The sequence below is a fragment of the Cnephaeus nilssonii genome (assembly GCF_951640355.1).
Source record: "Cnephaeus nilssonii genome assembly, chromosome: 9".
NCBI classification, from domain to species: domain Eukaryota; kingdom Metazoa; phylum Chordata; class Mammalia; order Chiroptera; family Vespertilionidae; genus Cnephaeus; species Cnephaeus nilssonii.
In genome coordinates this window covers 92,867,160-92,885,615 of record NC_137080.1, presented here as the reverse complement: position 1 = coordinate 92,885,615, position 18,456 = coordinate 92,867,160, and the positions used below count along the sequence as shown (strand labels likewise).

At 44.1% G+C, this 18,456-nt stretch overlaps 1 protein-coding gene across 1 annotated transcript in view; it reads right to left on the bottom strand.

Moving 5' to 3' along the window:
* Positions 1 to 15,320, bottom strand: part of NUDT3 (nudix hydrolase 3) — a 100,351-nt gene extending 85,031 nt beyond the window's left edge. Inside the window, exon 1 of the mRNA XM_079780012.1 lies at positions 14,936 to 15,320. Within this exon, the coding sequence (XP_079636138.1) occupies positions 14,936 to 15,034 (99 nt within the window). The 5' untranslated portion in view covers positions 15,035 to 15,320. The remainder of the gene's footprint in view (positions 1 to 14,935) is intronic.
* Between the last annotated feature and the right edge of the window lie 3,136 nt (positions 15,321 to 18,456).

Below are 18,456 nucleotides of genomic sequence, written 5' to 3'. Positions count from 1 at the left end.
AGAAGCAATGTCTGAGATCTTATTCATTTCTGTTCTTCATTGCTAAGCTTCATAAAGCACATCATAAAAGTGTTAAAAAAAAAAACAACCTGACTCACAGAAAAGATTTTCCAAGCAGCTCTTTTAACGGACTTTACTGTTTTATGAATAAAGAGATCAACTAGCTGTATAGAAAGAAAGTCTATTTAAGGGATCATTTCTTTTTAATATTTATAATACTGTTGTTTTCCCTTTATAACAGTTTGTTTCTACTTGCTTTAAATTTTCATTTTGTAATAATTTTTATATGTAGAAGAAACTAATTTTCTTTATATCCTCTCAGAATTGCTCACAAAATACAAAATAAGATCTTGTTTTATGAGACTCAAGTTTTACAGTTTCCAATTTTGAAAATGAGTTTAAACTATCTAAGAATTTTTTAAAAGTATATTTGGATAAAACCCACAAAAGGCACAATCTTACTCTGCCTCAGATACATAACCAGATTTGCAGCAACAGTCCATTTTTATTAAATGCACTAAGAAAGCAGCAGCAGCACACACTTTTTAATATATGTTTTTATTGATTTCAGTGAGGAAGGGAGAGAGACAGAAACATCAATGATGACAGAGAATCAATCATTGATTAACTGCCTCCTGCATCCCCCCCCCCCACCCCAACCCGATCAAGCCCGCAAGTGTCCTGACCGGCAATCAAAATGTGACCTCCTGGCTCATAGGTCAACACTCAACCACTGAGCCATGTCGGCCAGGTGAAGCACACACTTTTTAAATGATAAAAATGTCAAAAAAGAAAATGGGGAAAAAACACTCATTTGAATATAGGTGTTTCATTCTAGGGATTTTTTTTCTATTTCAAAATAAGGAATTTGCACTGTGATGATCTTTTTCAGTCAAGTTTTCCCATACCCAACTCTGGCATTTTGGGGGGACTGTTAGAAAGAGACAGAAGTTTATTTTAAGGCACCTTCTGCCTTAGGAGGTGATGAAAAGCCACGATCCCATTCAGAATTCTACCTGCCACCATTCAACAGCTGGGTGCAAAGGCATATGGATAAAGTAAACAGCTTCCTACCAGGTTTAGGCACATACATTACCTTAAAAAGGTACTTTAGCTTAAAAGATCGACTCTGAGTAGCCTAAACAATGAAACCTGTTAGAAATCAGCAAACCCAGTCTGATCTAGACAACTAATGAGCGCTTTCCAGGGGCTTGAAGGCCAGTTAGGCAAGTAGCCTCCACATCACAGGACTCTGCTGACACACAGACCCACCACCAATAAACTTTCAGCCTCACAATAACTGATCATACACACACACACACACACACACACACACACCTCTATTCCCAGTAATTCCCCACTCTAAAAGGTTTCCTGGCATTTTTTTTTTAATTTTATTTTATTGCTTAAAGTATTACAAAGAGTAGTACATATGTCTCCTTTTTTTCCCCATTGACCTTCCCCCGGTCTCCCCTACCCCCAAGTGTCTTGTGTCCACTGGTTATGCTTATATGCATGCATACAAGTCCTTCGGTTGACCTCTTACCTCCCCCCGGCCCCCTTTCCTGGCATTTAACACATTAAGCACCCAGCCTGTTTTGTCTTCTGGACGGAAAGTATAGTGTCAGTTGGTGACTGGCAGGGCACTTAACGTGTTAACCAAACTTCAGTAAAACTTGGTAAGTGTTGAAAAACCATAGGTAGTCCAGCCAGTGTTGTTCAGTGGTTGAGTGTCGAACTATGAACCAGGAGGTCACAGTTCGATTCCTGGTCAGGGCACATGCCCAGGTTGCAGGCTCGATCCCCAGTAGGGGGGCTATGCAGGAGACATGTTTCTATCTCTCTCTCCCTCTCCCTTCCTCTCCGAAATCAATGAAGATATATTTTAAACAAAACCAAAAAGCAAGCCGAGACCGGTTTGGCTCAGTGGATAGAGCGTCGGCCTGTGGACTCGGGGGTCCCAGGTTCGATTCCGGTCAAGGGCATGTACACCTTGGTTGCGGGCACATCCCCAGTGGGGGGTGTGCAGGAGGCAGCTGATCGATGTTTCTCTCTCATCGATGTTTCTAACTCTCTATCCCTCTCTCTTCCTCTCTGTAAAAAATCAATAAAATATATTAAAAAAAAAAAAAAAAAAAAAAAAAGCAAGACCATAGGTACTACTTAAGTGGCCCAGTTCAAATACATTTCTAGGAAAAATTGGCATATCTTTGTCCTATTAAACAAAAAATTTCCCCAATCTTTTAGGTGTAATGCACAGCAGCACTGACCTGTATAAGCTAACTACCTGTTCCCCTCTCCCTCCTTCCCGCCCCGGAAGAGGAGTTTAGGGCAAATCTACAAGTTGGGTGTCTAGGGAAGCCAGGTGGGAAGATATACCTTTCACTCTGCATCCTTTGTACTCTCTGAATTTTATAATGTATGCAGATATTACCTACTCAAAGTAGTCTTTCTGACTAAACTACCTTAAGAAGAGTGTAAAGAAACTTTAGGATCTTTTCTTTGGGTCCTTTTAGACTTATGGTATTTCTTTAAAATATCACGGTATTTCTTTTATCTCCAGGTGGGATAAACATTAAATAGTTTTTTCCTAATGAACTCTCACCATCCTATTTACTCCTGCCCCTTACATTCAAAGGGAAGAAGGTGGTTTCATGAAATAGAACTGGTCTGTTAGCTGGCTTGCTTTAAATGATAGAGGCGGGACAGACTAAAGGTGAATCAGGAAAACTAATAGGGTAACAAGGCCCCATAGGATCTGGTTCACTCCCACTCCTCTCATGTCTCCCACCACTCTCCCTGACTCTGCCCTCCAGCTATACTGGTCTGCTTCCTGTTTTTCCTTCTTGCCAAACTCATTCCCCACTTGGGGCCTCTGTAATTGCTCTTCTTCTGCCTTGCCATTCAGGGATCTCCCAATCACAATTTGCCAAGGCTCCCCTCCCCCGCCCCCCCCCCCCCCCGCAGTCATATCACACACTTATTTCCTGCCCAGCACCCACTACTACCTAAAATCACCAAGTTCACTGATATTTTTGCTCATTTACTGTCTCCCTGCATTCCTATCAAATGCTCCAAGAGCGAGGGCTTCCATTCTGCCTTGTTCACCATTGTGTCCCCAGAACAGTATAAGGCCTGAAAACAGTCACTCAATACAAGTTTGCAGGAGTGAGTAAATGAATGAATATAAAAATGAACATTTTGCACTATTCAGAGGGTTTCAGAGAGCAAAGGCTTCAGGAAGGCTGGGAAAAAGATGTGAATATTCTTTTTTTTTAAATATAATTTTATTGATTTCAGAGAGGAAAGAAGAGGGAGAAATAGAAACATCAATGATGAGAATCATTGATTGGCTGCCTGCATGCCCCCCACTGGAGATAGAGCCCACAACCCGGGCATGTGCCCTGACCAGGAATCGGAATCGAACCATGACCTCCTGGTTCACAGGTTGACGCTCATCCACTGAGCCACACTGGCCGGGCTGATGTGAACATTTTGAGCAGCTTCCATGTTACTTTAGAAATTCTGAAATTGCATTCAAGAAAGTTTTACTGGGTGTTGAGGGCATTTTACTCAGAAAGTTGACTTTTGATGTCTATGTTTTACTAGAGACCCGGTGCATAAAATTCGTGCACTCAGGCGGGGTCCCTCAGCTTGGCAAGCACCCTCTCGCAGTCTGGGAGCTCTCGGGGGATGTCAGGGAGCGGGCCTAAGCCGGCAGTTGGGTATCGTTAGCGCTACCACGAAGGCGGGAGAGTTTCCCGCCACCGCTGCAGTGCTTGCTAGCCTTGAGCCTGGCTTCTGGCTGAGCGGCGTGCGCTCTGTGGGAATGGGCCGAAACTGGCTCTCCAACATCCCCCAAGGGGTCCCAGATTGTGAGAGGGTGCAGGCTAGACCGACGGACCCCTCTGGTGCATGATCAGGGCTGGGGAGAGACACGGGAGGTTGGCCAGCTGGGGAGACTGTGTGAGGGCTACAGGGTGTGTCCAGCCCGTCTCGCTCAGTCCCGATCAGCTGGACCCCAGCATCAAGCTAACTTACCGATTGGAGAGTCTTCCCCTTGGTGGTCAGTGCATGTCATAGAGAGCAGTTGAGCAACCTTAGCATATCATTAGCATATTGTGCTTTGATTGGTTGAACGGATGACTGGTCAACCGGACACTTAGCATATTAGGCTTTTATTATATAGGATTACTAAATTTTAAGTATGAGGACTTTATTTCCAAATTCAATTTCTTATATTTCTTTTATTCGCATATTATCTTTTTTGCATATAGTGGTTCCTTTGTTCTGTTTCAGATATTAACTACCATAAATCAAATCCTTCAAGACTCAGCACCCACAAACTTTCCATCATATTTCCTTCCTTTGACCTAGATAAAGAACAAAATGATAACAGGAAATTTTTATGACCATCTCTATCAACCTTCATCTTCAAATTAACTAGTCTAATATTAACTAGAATCCAGACTTGACACATAGTGGCTATGAACCACTATGAACAATTCATTAAAACAGTGCCCTAGCTGGTTTGGCTCAGTGGATAGAGCTTCGGCCTGTGGACTGAAGGGTCTCAGGTTCGATTCTAGCCAAGGGCACATGCCTGGGTTGTGGGCTCGATCCCCAGTAGGGGGCGTGCAGGAGGCAACATCATTGATGTTTCTATCTCTCTATGCCTCTCCCTTCCTCTCTAAAATCAATAAAAATATGTTTTAAAAAAACACCAGTATCCACTACATACTCGATTGTAGTTTGTTGATGTATATATTTATTAAGAATAGGTTCCAGGCTATCAGCAAATGAAAATCCTTTTCCCTAAAGTACTGGACCTCTAGGGTTGGAGAGCAGTACATTATATTATATTAACTACCCTGTGAGACAGCACAGGCTTTCATATTCAACATCTGAAAGAAATTCAAAGTGTCCTATCATAGGATGATCTAATTAGATTCAGAAAAGATTTAAAACCAAATACACATATACTCCTGTTGAGCTGATACTCACACTAAGACACTGGAAATACAGAGAGAACTGGGGGACTTCTCTGAAACATACTTATCAGCATTTGGTGTACTTTGGCTACTTTCAGCTCCTCCACTAGACAGTAAACTTCTTAAAAGCAGAGACTATGTGGCCCAGCCAGTGTGGCTCAGTGATTGAGCATCTACCCATGAACCAGGAGGTCACGGTTCGATTATGGTCAGGGCACATGCATGGGTTGGGGGCTTGATTCCCAGTACGGAGCATGCAAGAAGCAGCTAATCAATGATTCTCTCTCTCTCTCCCTCTCCCATCCTCTCTCTGAAATCAATAAAAACATTTTTTTTTTTAATAAAGCAGGGAGCCCTAGAAGGTTTAGCTCAGTGGATAGTGTGTCAGCCTGTGGATCAGAGGGTCCCAGGTTCGATTCCAGACAAGGGCACGTACCTTGGCTGCAGGCTCCTCCCCAGCCTGAGCCCTGGTCAGGGCGCGTGCATGAGGCAACCAATCGATGTGTTTCTCTCACATTCATGTTCCTCTCTGTCTTTCCCTCTCTCACTCTCCCTAAAAATCAATAGAAAAATATCCTCGTGTGAGGATTAACAACAACAAAAAAAAGCAGGGACTATGTGTTCATTCACTCATTCACACAGTCAACAAATAATACTGAGCATCTACTAAGTTCTAAGCACTGATGATATAGGAGTGAATAAAACAGACAAAACTTCCTATCCTCATGGATTAGCCTGCATTCTAGTGAGAGGAAACAGACAATAAGCAAATGAATACGTAATATGTCTGGTGTTGATACATGCTGCCAAGGAAAAAAGCAGGAGACACGCAGTGACAATGGACTGCTATTATTTTACATAGGCTGATCATTAAAGACCTGTCTGATGAGGAGAAAAGTAAGCAAAGACCTAAAGTGAAGGAATGATCCACGCAGGTAATTGGGGGGGGGGGGGGGGGCCAGCACAGAGCCAGTGTGACTGGAAGAGGGAGAGGGCTAAGAGATGAGGTCAGAGCCATGGTAGGGTACCAGACCATCCAGAGCATGAGAGATCACGGTTAAGACTTTGGATTTATTGAGACAGAACATCACTGGAGCAGAGTGACATGATGTGACTTCCATGATTGAGAATCACTCCAGCAGCTGTGACAGAGACAACTAGAGGAGTAGAGGCAGAAGCAGGAAGACCAGTTAGGAAGAGACAGCAACAGCCCAGGAGAGGAGGAGCAATGGGTTAGGCTAGGATAGCACAGTGGAGGTGCAGAGGTAAGGTTATTCAGGACTTGCTGTCAGATAAGAAGTGGGCATGAGAAAGGAAGAAGTGAAGGATGGTTCCACGGTTTCTAACCTCAGCAACTGATAGCACAGAGACTTCATTTACTGAAAGAGGGATTAACCCTTTGCACTCGCTTGCTTTTTTCTCGATTCCTTTATTCTACTCGGGATTTAATTTTTTAAATACCCCAGATTTTACAAAGCGCGGCAGTAGAATAAAAAACTGGAGTTTCTCTTCATACAAACTTATTTATTTGGATTTTTTTATATTTCAAATTATTGATATATTCAAAGAGTAATTTTAATCTCTATAATTTTTCATGGTGTGATATTTTTTGAAACATTCACCCACATGAAGACCTGGTTTACATTTACATGTTTCACAAATATAAATCATCTCTCTTCTTCCTCCTTTGATTTTTCTGTTAGAACAAACAACACAATCTTTGTGTTTTTTGTTAGGGTGAGGTGTGATTATATGGAGCTTTCCATCTAAACATTGCTCTAAGTTAGTAGATAATAATCTACCCCTGGAAGTTAGTGTACCATCTCTGAATTCTCCAACAAGATCATGTACTAGTTTCCTAATAAATTTCACACGCGTTATCGGTTTTTCATTTTTTCTTTTTTGGCATCAGTTGAGACGGCATTTACATTTTACTTGTCCTTTCATGCTAATGAAAACAAGAAAAGATACTGGAAAAATAGACAAAAATCCCCCTTCCCCCCCCCGTGGTGAAACTACGTGTCGAGTGTGGCTCAACATACGAGCTGCTACCGATGCTAACCGTGTCGAGTCACACTCGACATCCGAGTGCAAAAGGTTAACTGTGGGAGAAGTGGGCCTCTGTTGCTTTGTTTTTTGGAAAATGGAAACAAGAATTCAGTTTGGGCATTTTACTAGTAAGTTTGAGATGCCTCTCGGGTATTCAGATGGAAATATTAAGTAGATTGCAGGATATTCAAGTCTTTGATTTCAGGAGAGAAGTCAGGGCTAAAAATAGACACATAAAAGTAATCAGTATAAACAGGGCATTTAAAGATGGAAATGGATGAGATCACCTACTATATAGGTATGCGTAGCGGGGGGTCAAAGATTGTACCCTTGTGCACTGCAATGAAGTCAGGAAAATGAGGAATACAGTAATAATAATAAGGAGCAACCATAGAGAGGGGTAAGAACTTGAGCGATGCTCTAGAACCAAGATGAACAGTGTTTCCAGAAGAAAATTACCAGGTAACATAGGATTGAGAACGGGCTTAGTAACCGGTAGGTTCTCTTGAATGGTGGCTTCAGCAGAATCAGAGAAAAGAGTGCCTAACTGAATGAGTTCGAGAGAAAATGAGAAGAGAAGCAGGAGACAATCAAGAACAGAAAAGTTCTGCTATGAAAGGGAAGAGAAAAAAGGGATGGTAGCTAGAGGGAATCTGGGACCAAGGGAGCATTTTTTAAAAGATGTTAAATATTAAAGCCTGTTTGCCTGGGAACGATGGTGCAGAGGACAGGCGATGAAGCAGGAGAGACGGGCCAACTGTAGCAGTGAGGTCACTAGGCGGGCAGGAAGGGATGGCACAGTGCAGGCAGGCAGAGGGGTTGACTTTATGAGGGACCTCAGACTTACTAATCTGTGTATTATCCGGATCTCGCACAGAGACTGGTCAATACTAGGGCCCTCAAAGAAAGTGTGCTGAAGGAATGAATAAACAAAGGCATTCTTGAACAGGGCCCTTCCTTTTTGAATTAGGCTTTAAAGAAAAATATAGACTGCTTCACACTTGTAGATGCACAACACTATGTTTATTAGAAATGAGAATCATCCAAAAGCAAGTAAGATTAGGGCAAGGTGTAGAAAAGAAGAATGGACCCTCAGTATGATTTCAGACCAGGATTCACATCTCAGGAAGAAGGTAGAAGGGAAGGTAATGGAAGAAATGTTTAAGTGACTAACCAGTATTGTTAGACAGAACCAGGGAAAGCACACACACATTAAAAAAAAAAAAAAAAAAGAAAAAAAGCCTCCAGGAAAGATTAAAATGAGCAGCAAAGAAAAAAATTAAGTAAAATAAATTAAAAATTTTCAAAAGACAAAAGAATAAAGAAATGAAGAGCCTGGCCGGTGTCGCTCAGTGGTTGTGTGTCACCTAAGAACCAGGAGGTCACGGTTCGATTCTCGGTCAGGGCACATGCCCAGGTTGCGAGCTCGATCCCCAGTAAGGGGTGCGCAGGAGGCAGCTGACCAATGATCCTCTGATGTTTATATCTCTCTCTCTCCCTCTCCCTTCCTCTCCGAAATTAAAAAGAAAAGAAAAGAATATGTGTTTAAAACAAAAAGAAATGAGGAGCAGAAATGTCCAGTCAGATGACTGGGTCAATGCACCAGATATACAACAAAAAGACTACCCAACCAGCCTGGGATCTTCTAGAAGTCCTTCATCATGGTTACTGCCTCTGAGATGGCCACCTGTGTCTTACTACTCCCCTCTCCAGAGCCTGGGGGAAGGTGTGGCCGCAGTGAGTCCCTCCACCTGCTCCTCTGTAGCATTTTTACTGACACTCAGGCCACTGGAGTCTCTGCCCACTGAGGAGCTTCAATGTCAATCATCTTCCCATCCAACCTAGTGAGCTCAAGGATCTGAGAAACTGAGATGCAGCAGCCCTTGCCAAGAGATGCAGGGCTCCTGATGGAATAGCTCAACAAACCAAGGACACTTTAGTTCTTTCTTTTTATTTTAATGCCCAGGAAAATCTAACTGAGATGACCCTATCAGTACTCGTTCCCCCTCCTCCCCCTTAATGTAGAAACAGATCCTTTAGGACCAGTTTTAACTTTCTCAGGCACTGTGATGTCATCTGGCATATAGTCTGTATCATTGACCTGTCTAAGTGAGTATTTCACTCTGCTAGATATTTCAACTGACTAAAATGCCTATGTTATACTCTCCCACTCCATTCTGGGAAGGGTACAGAGTATAGGCAAGCCCATCCCCAACGTCTCTCACTTCCTGTCATCACAAAAGCTCCAAAAATGGAAAGAAGTGCTTTAGGAAGGCCAGAATAATTTGACAAAGATGAATTGTCATATTACCTAATCAAGTGCAATAAATTCTTACTCAAGAAGTCTGTCTTCTATATTGTTTGTGATAAAATATTAATTAGAAGATACGGCAGATTAAAAATATAAATGTAGCCCTGGCCAGTTGGTTGGGCATTGTCCCGTGCATCGAAAGGTTGCAGGTTTAATTCCCAGTCAGAGCACATGCCAGGGTTGTCAGCTTGATCCCTGGTTGGGGCGTGTACAGGAAGCAACTATCTCACACTGATGTTTCTCTCTCTCTCTCTCTCTCTCTCTCTCTCTCTCTCTCTCTCTCTCTCTCTCAAAATCAATTTAAAAAACATATCCTGCCCTAACCGGTTTGGCTCAGTGGATAGAGCGTTGGCCTGCAGTCTGAAGGGTCCCAGGTCTGATTCCGGTCAAGGGCATGTACCTTGGTTGCGGGCACATCCCCAGTAGGGGGTGTGCAGGAGGCAGCTGATCAATGTTTCTCTCTCATCGATGTTTCTAACTCTCTACCCCTCTCCCTTCCTCTCTGTGAAAAATCAATAAAATATTAAAAAAAGAAAAAACTTATCCTCAGGTGAGGATTAAAATATATATTATATAAATGCATATTTATTTGCCAATCTTTGTTTGTAGGTCCAAGATTTTGTCTTGAGTGTGGGTGTACTATTGAATTACAAGTTGTCTTTCTTTCATATTCCACATCCATTGTGCATGACCTATGTTTTCAATATATATAAACAAAAACCTGAAAACAGTCATGAAGTGATTATGCACGGAGTCCTTCTAGACTACTCCCTCCCCATCCTTTTCAGTTTGTTTATCCATATAATTGAGCAGTAATTTCTCTTAGTGACTTGAAATTATCTAATCATTCCAAAGCATTTGAAAAGCTCACAAAACCATTCTTTAATTCAAATTTCACTGGCTTATGTCAAATTTAATTACACTAGATAATTACAATAAGTACCATGAACATGAACAGATACAGAAATAAATACAACTGACTCCTGCCCTGGCTGGTGTGGCTTAGTGGTTGGAGTGTCAGCCCATGGACCTAAGGATCACGGGTTAATTCCCGGTCAAGGGCATGTACCTGGGTTGCAGGTTCAATCCCAGGCCCTGATTGGGTGCATGCAAGAGGCAACCCATTGATGTATCTCTCTTACATCAATGTGTTCCTCTCTCTCTCTCTCTCTCTCTCTCTCTCTCTCTCTCTCTCTCTCTCTCTCCTCCCTTCCACAGTCTCTAAAAATCACTGTAAAGAATAGCCTCTGGCCGAAACCGGTTTGGCTCAGTGGATAGAGCGTCGGCCTGCGGACTGAAAGGTCCCAGGTTCGATTCCGGTCAAGGGCATGTACATTGGTTGCGGGTGCATCCCCGGTGGGGGGTGTGCAGGAGGCAGCTGGCCGATGTTTCTCTCTCATCGATGTTTCTAGCTCTCTATCCCTCTCCCTTCCTCTCTGTAAGAAATCAATAAAATATATTTAAAAAAGAATATCCTCTGGCCGAAACCAGTTTGGCTCAGTGGATAGAGCGTCGGCCTGCGGACTGAAAGGTCCCGGGTTCGATTCCGGTCAGGGGCATGTACCTTGGTTGCGGGCACATCCCCGGTAGGGGATGTGCAGGAGGCAGCTGGTCGATGTTTCTCTCTCATCGATGTTTCTAGCTCTCTATCCCTCTCTCTTCCTCTCTGTAAAAAATCAATAAAATATATTAAAAAAAAAAAAAAAGAATATCCTCTGGTGAGGATTAATAACAACAACAAAAAAGCAAAACATAGGGAGGCGGGGACAGGCTGGAGAGGGTCGATGGGGGGAAAAGGGGGACATATGTGATACTTTCCACAATAAATATTAAAAACCAACAATAAACACATAGCTTTGTAAACACAGACTGGTTGGGAGGCCACAAGGTCAAGATATATCAGACCCATAATTCACACAGTAACAGTGAGTGTTCAGTGCACCAGGTGGTTAAAGCATAGACTGGGTAAGAAAATGTTCACTATGTATCAGATTCAAAGTACTGTAATAAAAGTTATCACAAACACCCCAAACTTAAAGATTTTAATTTATCAAAATGTCAATCACAATTAATAAAATTTGTAAGTGGGGAAATTTTCCTGCTATGGATTTCTTGTTTATCAACAGGAAAAGCAGCCAAGGTTTGAAGGAAAGGAAATTCGTTTTCATCATGTTGTTGGGTCTATTTGCTCTTCCATCTCTCCCACCAAACTCTAAGCTCCCTGCACAGTCTGTCGCCTTTATAACTGTATCACAGAACCTGACCCTTAACAAACTTGCTGAATATGTTCACACATCCTGAAATACTGGATCAGTATTTCAGTAGGCCTATAAATAAATTTTCTAGGGCTGATAAAACAGAATGTTAGAAGGTTTGATTCATGGTCTATTATTTGCTAATATTTTCCATCTCTTTTTCATTACACTGTATGTATATTTCCTGATACTGGTTAATTAAATTAAATCAGAGCCCTACTTATAATTATACTACTACTGTATTAATGCTAATAATTTTCTGTAAACTAATCTATCTTTTTATTTTTTTATTGATTGATTTGAAAGAGAGCGGAAGAGACATCGATTAGTTGTTCCACCCACTTATGCTGCATTCATTGGTTAATCCTTCTATGTGCCCTGACCAGAGATGAATCCTGAAAAACTTTGGTCTATTGGAACTACACTCTAACCAACTGAGCTACCTGGCCAGGGCTAAACTATTCTATATTGATTAAAATCATTAGGGTCCATTAAAAAATAAAAAATGGCCCTAGCTGGCTTGGTTCAGTGGTTGAGCCTCAGCCTGGGGACTGAGGGTCCCAGGTTCGATTCCTGATGAGGGCACATACCAGGTTTCGGGCTCGATTCCCAGCAGGGGCATGCAGGAGGCAGCTGATCAATGATTCTCTCTCATCATTGATGTTTCTCTCTCTCTCTCTCCCTCTCCCTTCCTCTCTGAAATCAATAAAAATATATTTTTTAAATATAATAAAATAATAATGGGTTGAATGTCCTATTGAATTGGAATTTCAAATTCCTACAATGTGGCAGCTAACACTTCCAGTTTCTAGCACATCTATTGAGAATATAAAAGTTCTCCTGGAACTAACAAATTCTTCCCATCCAACACGATTATATAATCTGAAAGTTGAGCAGAACCCTAGAGATAATTTCTGGTCCAAAATCTCTCGCAATTAAGGGATACTATCAAAAACTACTCATAATTTTGGGGCAGGAAGGGATGTTGATCCCACATTACAGAGTGTTGCCCACAGTAGGCTCTTAATACATGCTTGTTTAAGTGAACTGAACAAGTATAAAATGGGCCCATTTCATTAATTTTCTTGTTCTTCCTAGGTGTTAGGTGCAACATCCACTGAATCTGTAAAGATCTGCATTAATCTTCTGCTCATTAACCAATATTCAAAAAGAAATTCAATAGAACAACAGAAAAAGATTTTAAAAAAGAAAAAGAAATTCAGTAGAGAAAACTCCATGATCAGTCAAATCTATTAATATTAATGCTACTCATGTCAGTAAATAACAAAACTTTAACAGAAAATCAAATCTTTGTTTGTTTGCTTATGATCTATAAAGGATTTCCAATGTATCCAAAATGCTCACGTTTTCAATTTCTAGTATGACGTTTTAAAACAAATAAAATCTTGCAACATTCATACAACTGAATTATATACCCTTCCACTTATAATTGGGGTGCTCACAGACTTAACCATAGTAGTGTAGTGAGATATGTTATTATGCTAATTAGTTTTCCATCTAGTGAACAGCTTGTGATCCCATGATTTCCCATAATCCTCCTATATAATGAAACCCTAATATGCAAATCGACCGAATAGCAGAACAACCAGCAGAACAACCGGTTGCTATGATGCACACTGACCACCAGGGGGCAGACACTCAGTGCAGGAGCTGGGCTCACAGCTGCAGGAGTGGCATTGGCGGGAGCCTCTCCTGCCTCTGCTGCAGGCAAGCAGTAAGGAGCAAGTGGTCCTGGCCTATGAGAGCCCCAAACTACAAGAGGGATGTCTGACTGCCGGCGGGGATTGGGCCTATGCCGGCAGCCAGTCATCCCCCGAGGGGTCCCAGACTGTGAGAGGGCAAAGGTTGGGCTGAGGGGACCCCCGCAGCCCCCGACGCCCCAGTGCACAAAATTCGTGCACCGGGCCTCTAGTATGATATAACAATAAAGAGAATAAAGGCTTTGCCACCAATAATTTTACTTTACTCAAGTATGTATTCCAAAACAGTACATAATTTACAGCATGGCCCTGCTTAGTACTCCTGTTAAAATACATCTGTTTGGGGGATTTTTACAACACATGCTAGGACACAAGTATACATTTCCAAATCCATTTCCTTCTGTTTTGTTAAAAGGGAACACACACCATCCCTCAACACCACAATTAGTGTCCCTCCCCCCCGCCAGGCAATAATTTAAATTACCACTTCCTCCTAAATATCTCCGGACAGACACTTCTGCCAATCCATCTGTCTCTTTCATCACAGCTTCTTTTCATAACTAACGGGTCAAGTTCCTTTCCCCCCATTTCAACACCGTGCGCTGTTTTCACCATTGCCCACTGCTGAACGCTAGACTATAACAGCCTGAATTTCACTGTCCTTCATTGTTTCCAGTTTAACTGCCATTTTACCACCATGCACATGAGAGAAATGCATTCCCACAGGCATCTCATGAATTTCCAAAGCGCTTTTCTTTGTGGATTTACGAAACATGTCCCTTTTCTGAATTCCCTTTATCACCACAGAAACGGCTTTGAGAGGCTGAGATTTTTTTAAGTACCTTATGCAAAGAGAAACTGATTCAAAGCATTTCTATTTTGCTAGCAAATTCAATCCCAAGGGCCTTGATATAGAGCAGTAGAGGAATGTCGGGGCAACGATCTTAAATATCGCTCCTGGCCTTCCCAATTCAAACGAAAAATTTTCAACTCTCAACGATTATCTTATCAAATATCTTTTCTTCTCAAGCTACCCAGAGCATTATAAAATAAACAATTGGCTTTGGCTTTTGTACAACGCCCTAAATCTTACTAAGTCACCCCCCCGGCCCCCACAGCCACACATAATCCCTTCGCAACCCCCTAACCTGCCAAAGGAGGGGACGATCTCTCGGCCACAAAGGGGCGGCCTGCGCCTCGTGCCCGGCGGCCTCTGCACACATGTGCTGGGCTGACAAGTGCGGAACTGCCCTTCCTGGACCCCAAGCCGGAGGCCGGACCGAAAACCGCACTCTCCCCCAGCCGCAGCCTGCGCCCCGCGGCCACCCTCTCCCTGACAGGGCCCGGCACCCAGGTGCCCCGGCCGCAGGCTGGCACCCCCTTCCGCCCGGCCCGCGCCGAATGGCCGGGCTCAGACCCACTTCCCCTCCACCCACCACCCCTTTTCCTTCCCCTTCTTCGCCTCAGGAGATTCCGTCGGAACTTCATTTGGGTCGAGCCCAGGAGCCCTGCCCGGAGTCCGGGCACACCGTCCCCCGACGGCCGCGCCCCCCCAGCCTCGGCTGGAAGCGGCCGCCGACCCCGGCGCCTCCCAGCCCGGCGCCTCACCTCCTCCTCGCTCTCGCTGCGGAAACACAGGCACGCGGCCCGCTTCTTGTAGCCGTCGCCGTCATAGGTGCGGGTCTGGTTCGACTTGAGCTTCATCATCCTCCGGGCCCGGGTGGGGGTGCGCTGCGGGGTGGAGAGTGGGAAGCCCGCTCCGGACGTCCACGCGCGCGCGCGCGCCCCCGGCTCGGCCAAGGGAAGCAGAGAGGGGAAGCTGCTCCTCCGCTACACGGCTCCGCCGCCGGTCCGCCGCGGCCTCCTCATTCCCCCCGTCCCAGGCCTCGCGCCGCCGCCGCCGCCGCCGTCACGGCTGTCGTCCCAGCTGCCGCCACGGCCGCCGCCCCCACTGCTGCCGCCACCCCCGACGACAACCGCGCCGCCATCTTGGGCGCGCTGCGTCAGCGGCGTAAGGCAGCGCCGGCCTGCGGGACGGCCACGCGCTCGCAGCGGAGGCAGCGTTCGGGAATCGCGCCCTCCCAGTGCGCGCGGCGTAAACGAGCGTCTGGAAGGAGAGGGCCGCGCGGCTCCAGGTGGCCTCTACGCCAGGAGCGTAGGGGTGGGGTTGGTGGGGCGCGCGCGGAGAGGTCCGCGGGAGAAAAGGATGCTGGAGCCGGGCTCTCCTGCTCGGCTGAGAAACTGCCAGGGTGGGGACACAGCTGTCCATCCCTGCCGCTCTGCGCACGGGGAAGCGGGAACTTGACCAAGGTCGCGCCGCGAGTCCGCGGCCGTAGATGACTCAAGGTCAGGCCGCCCGGGCCTTGACCCTTCCAGTCCATCTGGGAGGGGTGAGGGGCAATGTGTGGGGGAACAATTGGGATGCAATTAAACGAGAGTGGAGCCGGTGATGCCTGGGATTAGATACCGCACCGAAACGGCGGCTGGTGGAGGGTATGTTTGTAGGGCGGGGCACGTCTCACTGACATCCAGAAGCTCTGGAAGTCTTATGAGCTGAGGCATGTAGTCTTTAGAACAAATGTTTAGCCTGAGATCCTTTATTTGTGCAATAAAGCAAATGCGTCCTCTTAAGGTAAACATGAGGGCCAGAAAGGAACGTGTGTGTGTGTGTGTGCGTGCGCGCGTGCAAACCATAAAGCAATCATCATTTCTGGCAATAAAAGGAGTGTATACTGTGGATGTCAGATTCTCCAGGAAAAGATATACAGCCAGACACTTTTGAGCTGGAGATCTGTGAATGTTATCAGCAGTCCAGACCGCCAGTGCCCTAAACATGTTGAAAATCCTGTGTAGGGTTTGTGAATTGCTTATTAACCTTTTTGAATTTGCTTGTATTTAGCATGGTAAAAAAGATTAGGATTTGGCCCTAACCGGTTTGGCTCAGTGGATAGAGCCTCAGCCCGCGGACTCAAGGGTCCCAGGTTCGATTCCGGTCAAGGGCATGTACCTTCGTTGCAGGTACATCCCCAGTAGGGGTTGTGTAAGAGGCAGCTGATCGATGTGTCTCTCTCATCGATGTTTCTAACTCTCTATCCCTCTCACCTTCCTCTCTGTAAAAAATCAATAAAATATATTTTTTTAAAAAAGAAAATGTTTATATATATTTATCCTATGACCCAACAATTCCACTTCTAGGGAATTGAAAATATATGTCCACAAAAAGCTTGCACAAGAATGTTCAGAAAGCCAAAAGTTGGCACCATCCCAGGTGACCATCAACTCAAAGATGGATAAATAAACTGTGGTATCTGTACAATAGAATTATTATTCATCAACCCAAAGGAACACACTACTGATACACATATATCAACATGAATGAATCTCAAAAACATTACACTGAGTGAAAAAGCCTTTCACAAAAGAGTCATGCTGTATAATTCCATTATATGAAGTCCTAGAACATGCAGAACTAATCTATTTAGAGGGTGAGAGGACCAGAAAAATGGTGGCTTCATGAGTATAGAGGATGGTGATTAACTGGGAAGAGGAATGAGGGAACTTTCTGGGATGATGGTAAAATTCTGTATTTTAATGGAGGTTTGGGTTACAAGTCACATTGTCACAACACAGTGAAAGTACACTTAAGATTTGTGTATTTCATGTATGTCAACAATATTGACCTTACAATTGATAATATCCATGCTGAAGTACTTAGGGGGCAGAGTATACTATTGTCTGCAACTTTTAAAAATATGTTTTTATTGATTTTTTAGAGAGAGAGAAAGAAACATCGATGTGAGATCGGCTGCCTCCTGCCTGGGTTATGTTGTGCACACCCTAACCCAGGTATGTGCCCTGACCAGGAATTGAACCAGTGACCTCTGGTTCATGGGACAATACTCAACCAACTGAGCCACATGGGCCAGGTCTATTGTCTGCAATTTATCTGGACATATGTTTTAAAAATAAGATGTATTGGTGGATGGATATATGGGTGAAGAGATGGATGGATAGTAAGTAGGTAAGTGATAATATAAGTAGTAGTGAAATGTTAATATTAATTAGAATTTTTTTTTTAATCCTCACCTGAAAATATTTTTCCATTTATTTTTACAGAGAATGGAGGGGGAGAGACAGAGAGAGAGAAACATCAATGTGAGAGAGACACACCAATTGGTTCCCTCCCACATGGGGATCAAGTCTGTAACTGAGGTACATGCCCTTGACTGGAATCAAACCCAGAACCCTCATAACAGAATAACGCTCTATCCACTGAGCAAAACCGGCTAGGTTCTAATGTTAGAATCTAGGTGGTGAGAATATGTGTTCACTGTAAACTTCTTTATTGAATTTTATAATAAGTGGCTATATTTTTAAATAAATGTTGGTTAAAAATGACCATGGCCTCTATATCACTCCATACACAAAAATTAATCTGAGAGGATCATAGACCAAAATGTAAAACCAAGATTCAGAAAGAGTCTATAAGAAAGTATAAGGAGGCCTGACCGGCATGGCTCAGTGATTGAGCATCAACCTAGGAACCAGGAGGTCACGGTTTGATTCTTGGTCAGGGCACATGTCCGAGTTGCAGGCTCAATCCCTGGTGGGGACCGTGCAGGAGGCAGCCGATCAATGATTCTCATATTTTTTGTTGTTGTTATTCATTCTCACCCGAGGATACTTTTTCATTGATTTTTAGGGAGAGTGGAAGAGAGAGGGAAAGACAGAGAGAAACATCAATGTGAGAGAAACATATTGATTGGTTGCCTCCTGCACGAGCCCTGACCAGGGGAGGAACCTGCAACCAAGGTACATGCCCTTGACCGGATTCGAACCCGGGACCCTTTGATCCACGGGCCGACGCTCTATCCACTGAGCCAAACTGGCTAGGGCAATTATTTTCTCATCATTGATGTTTCTCTCTCCCTCTCCCTTCCTCTCTAAAATCAATATATATATCCCAAAGTTTTAAAAAGAAAGTATAAGGAGGCCCTGGCTGATTTTTCTTAGTGGTTAGAGCTTCGGCCATAGGATTGGAGGGTCACAGGTTTGATTCCCGGTCAAGGGCACATACCTCAGTTGCAGGCTTGATCTCTGGCTCCAGTCGGGTGCATGTGGGAGGCAAC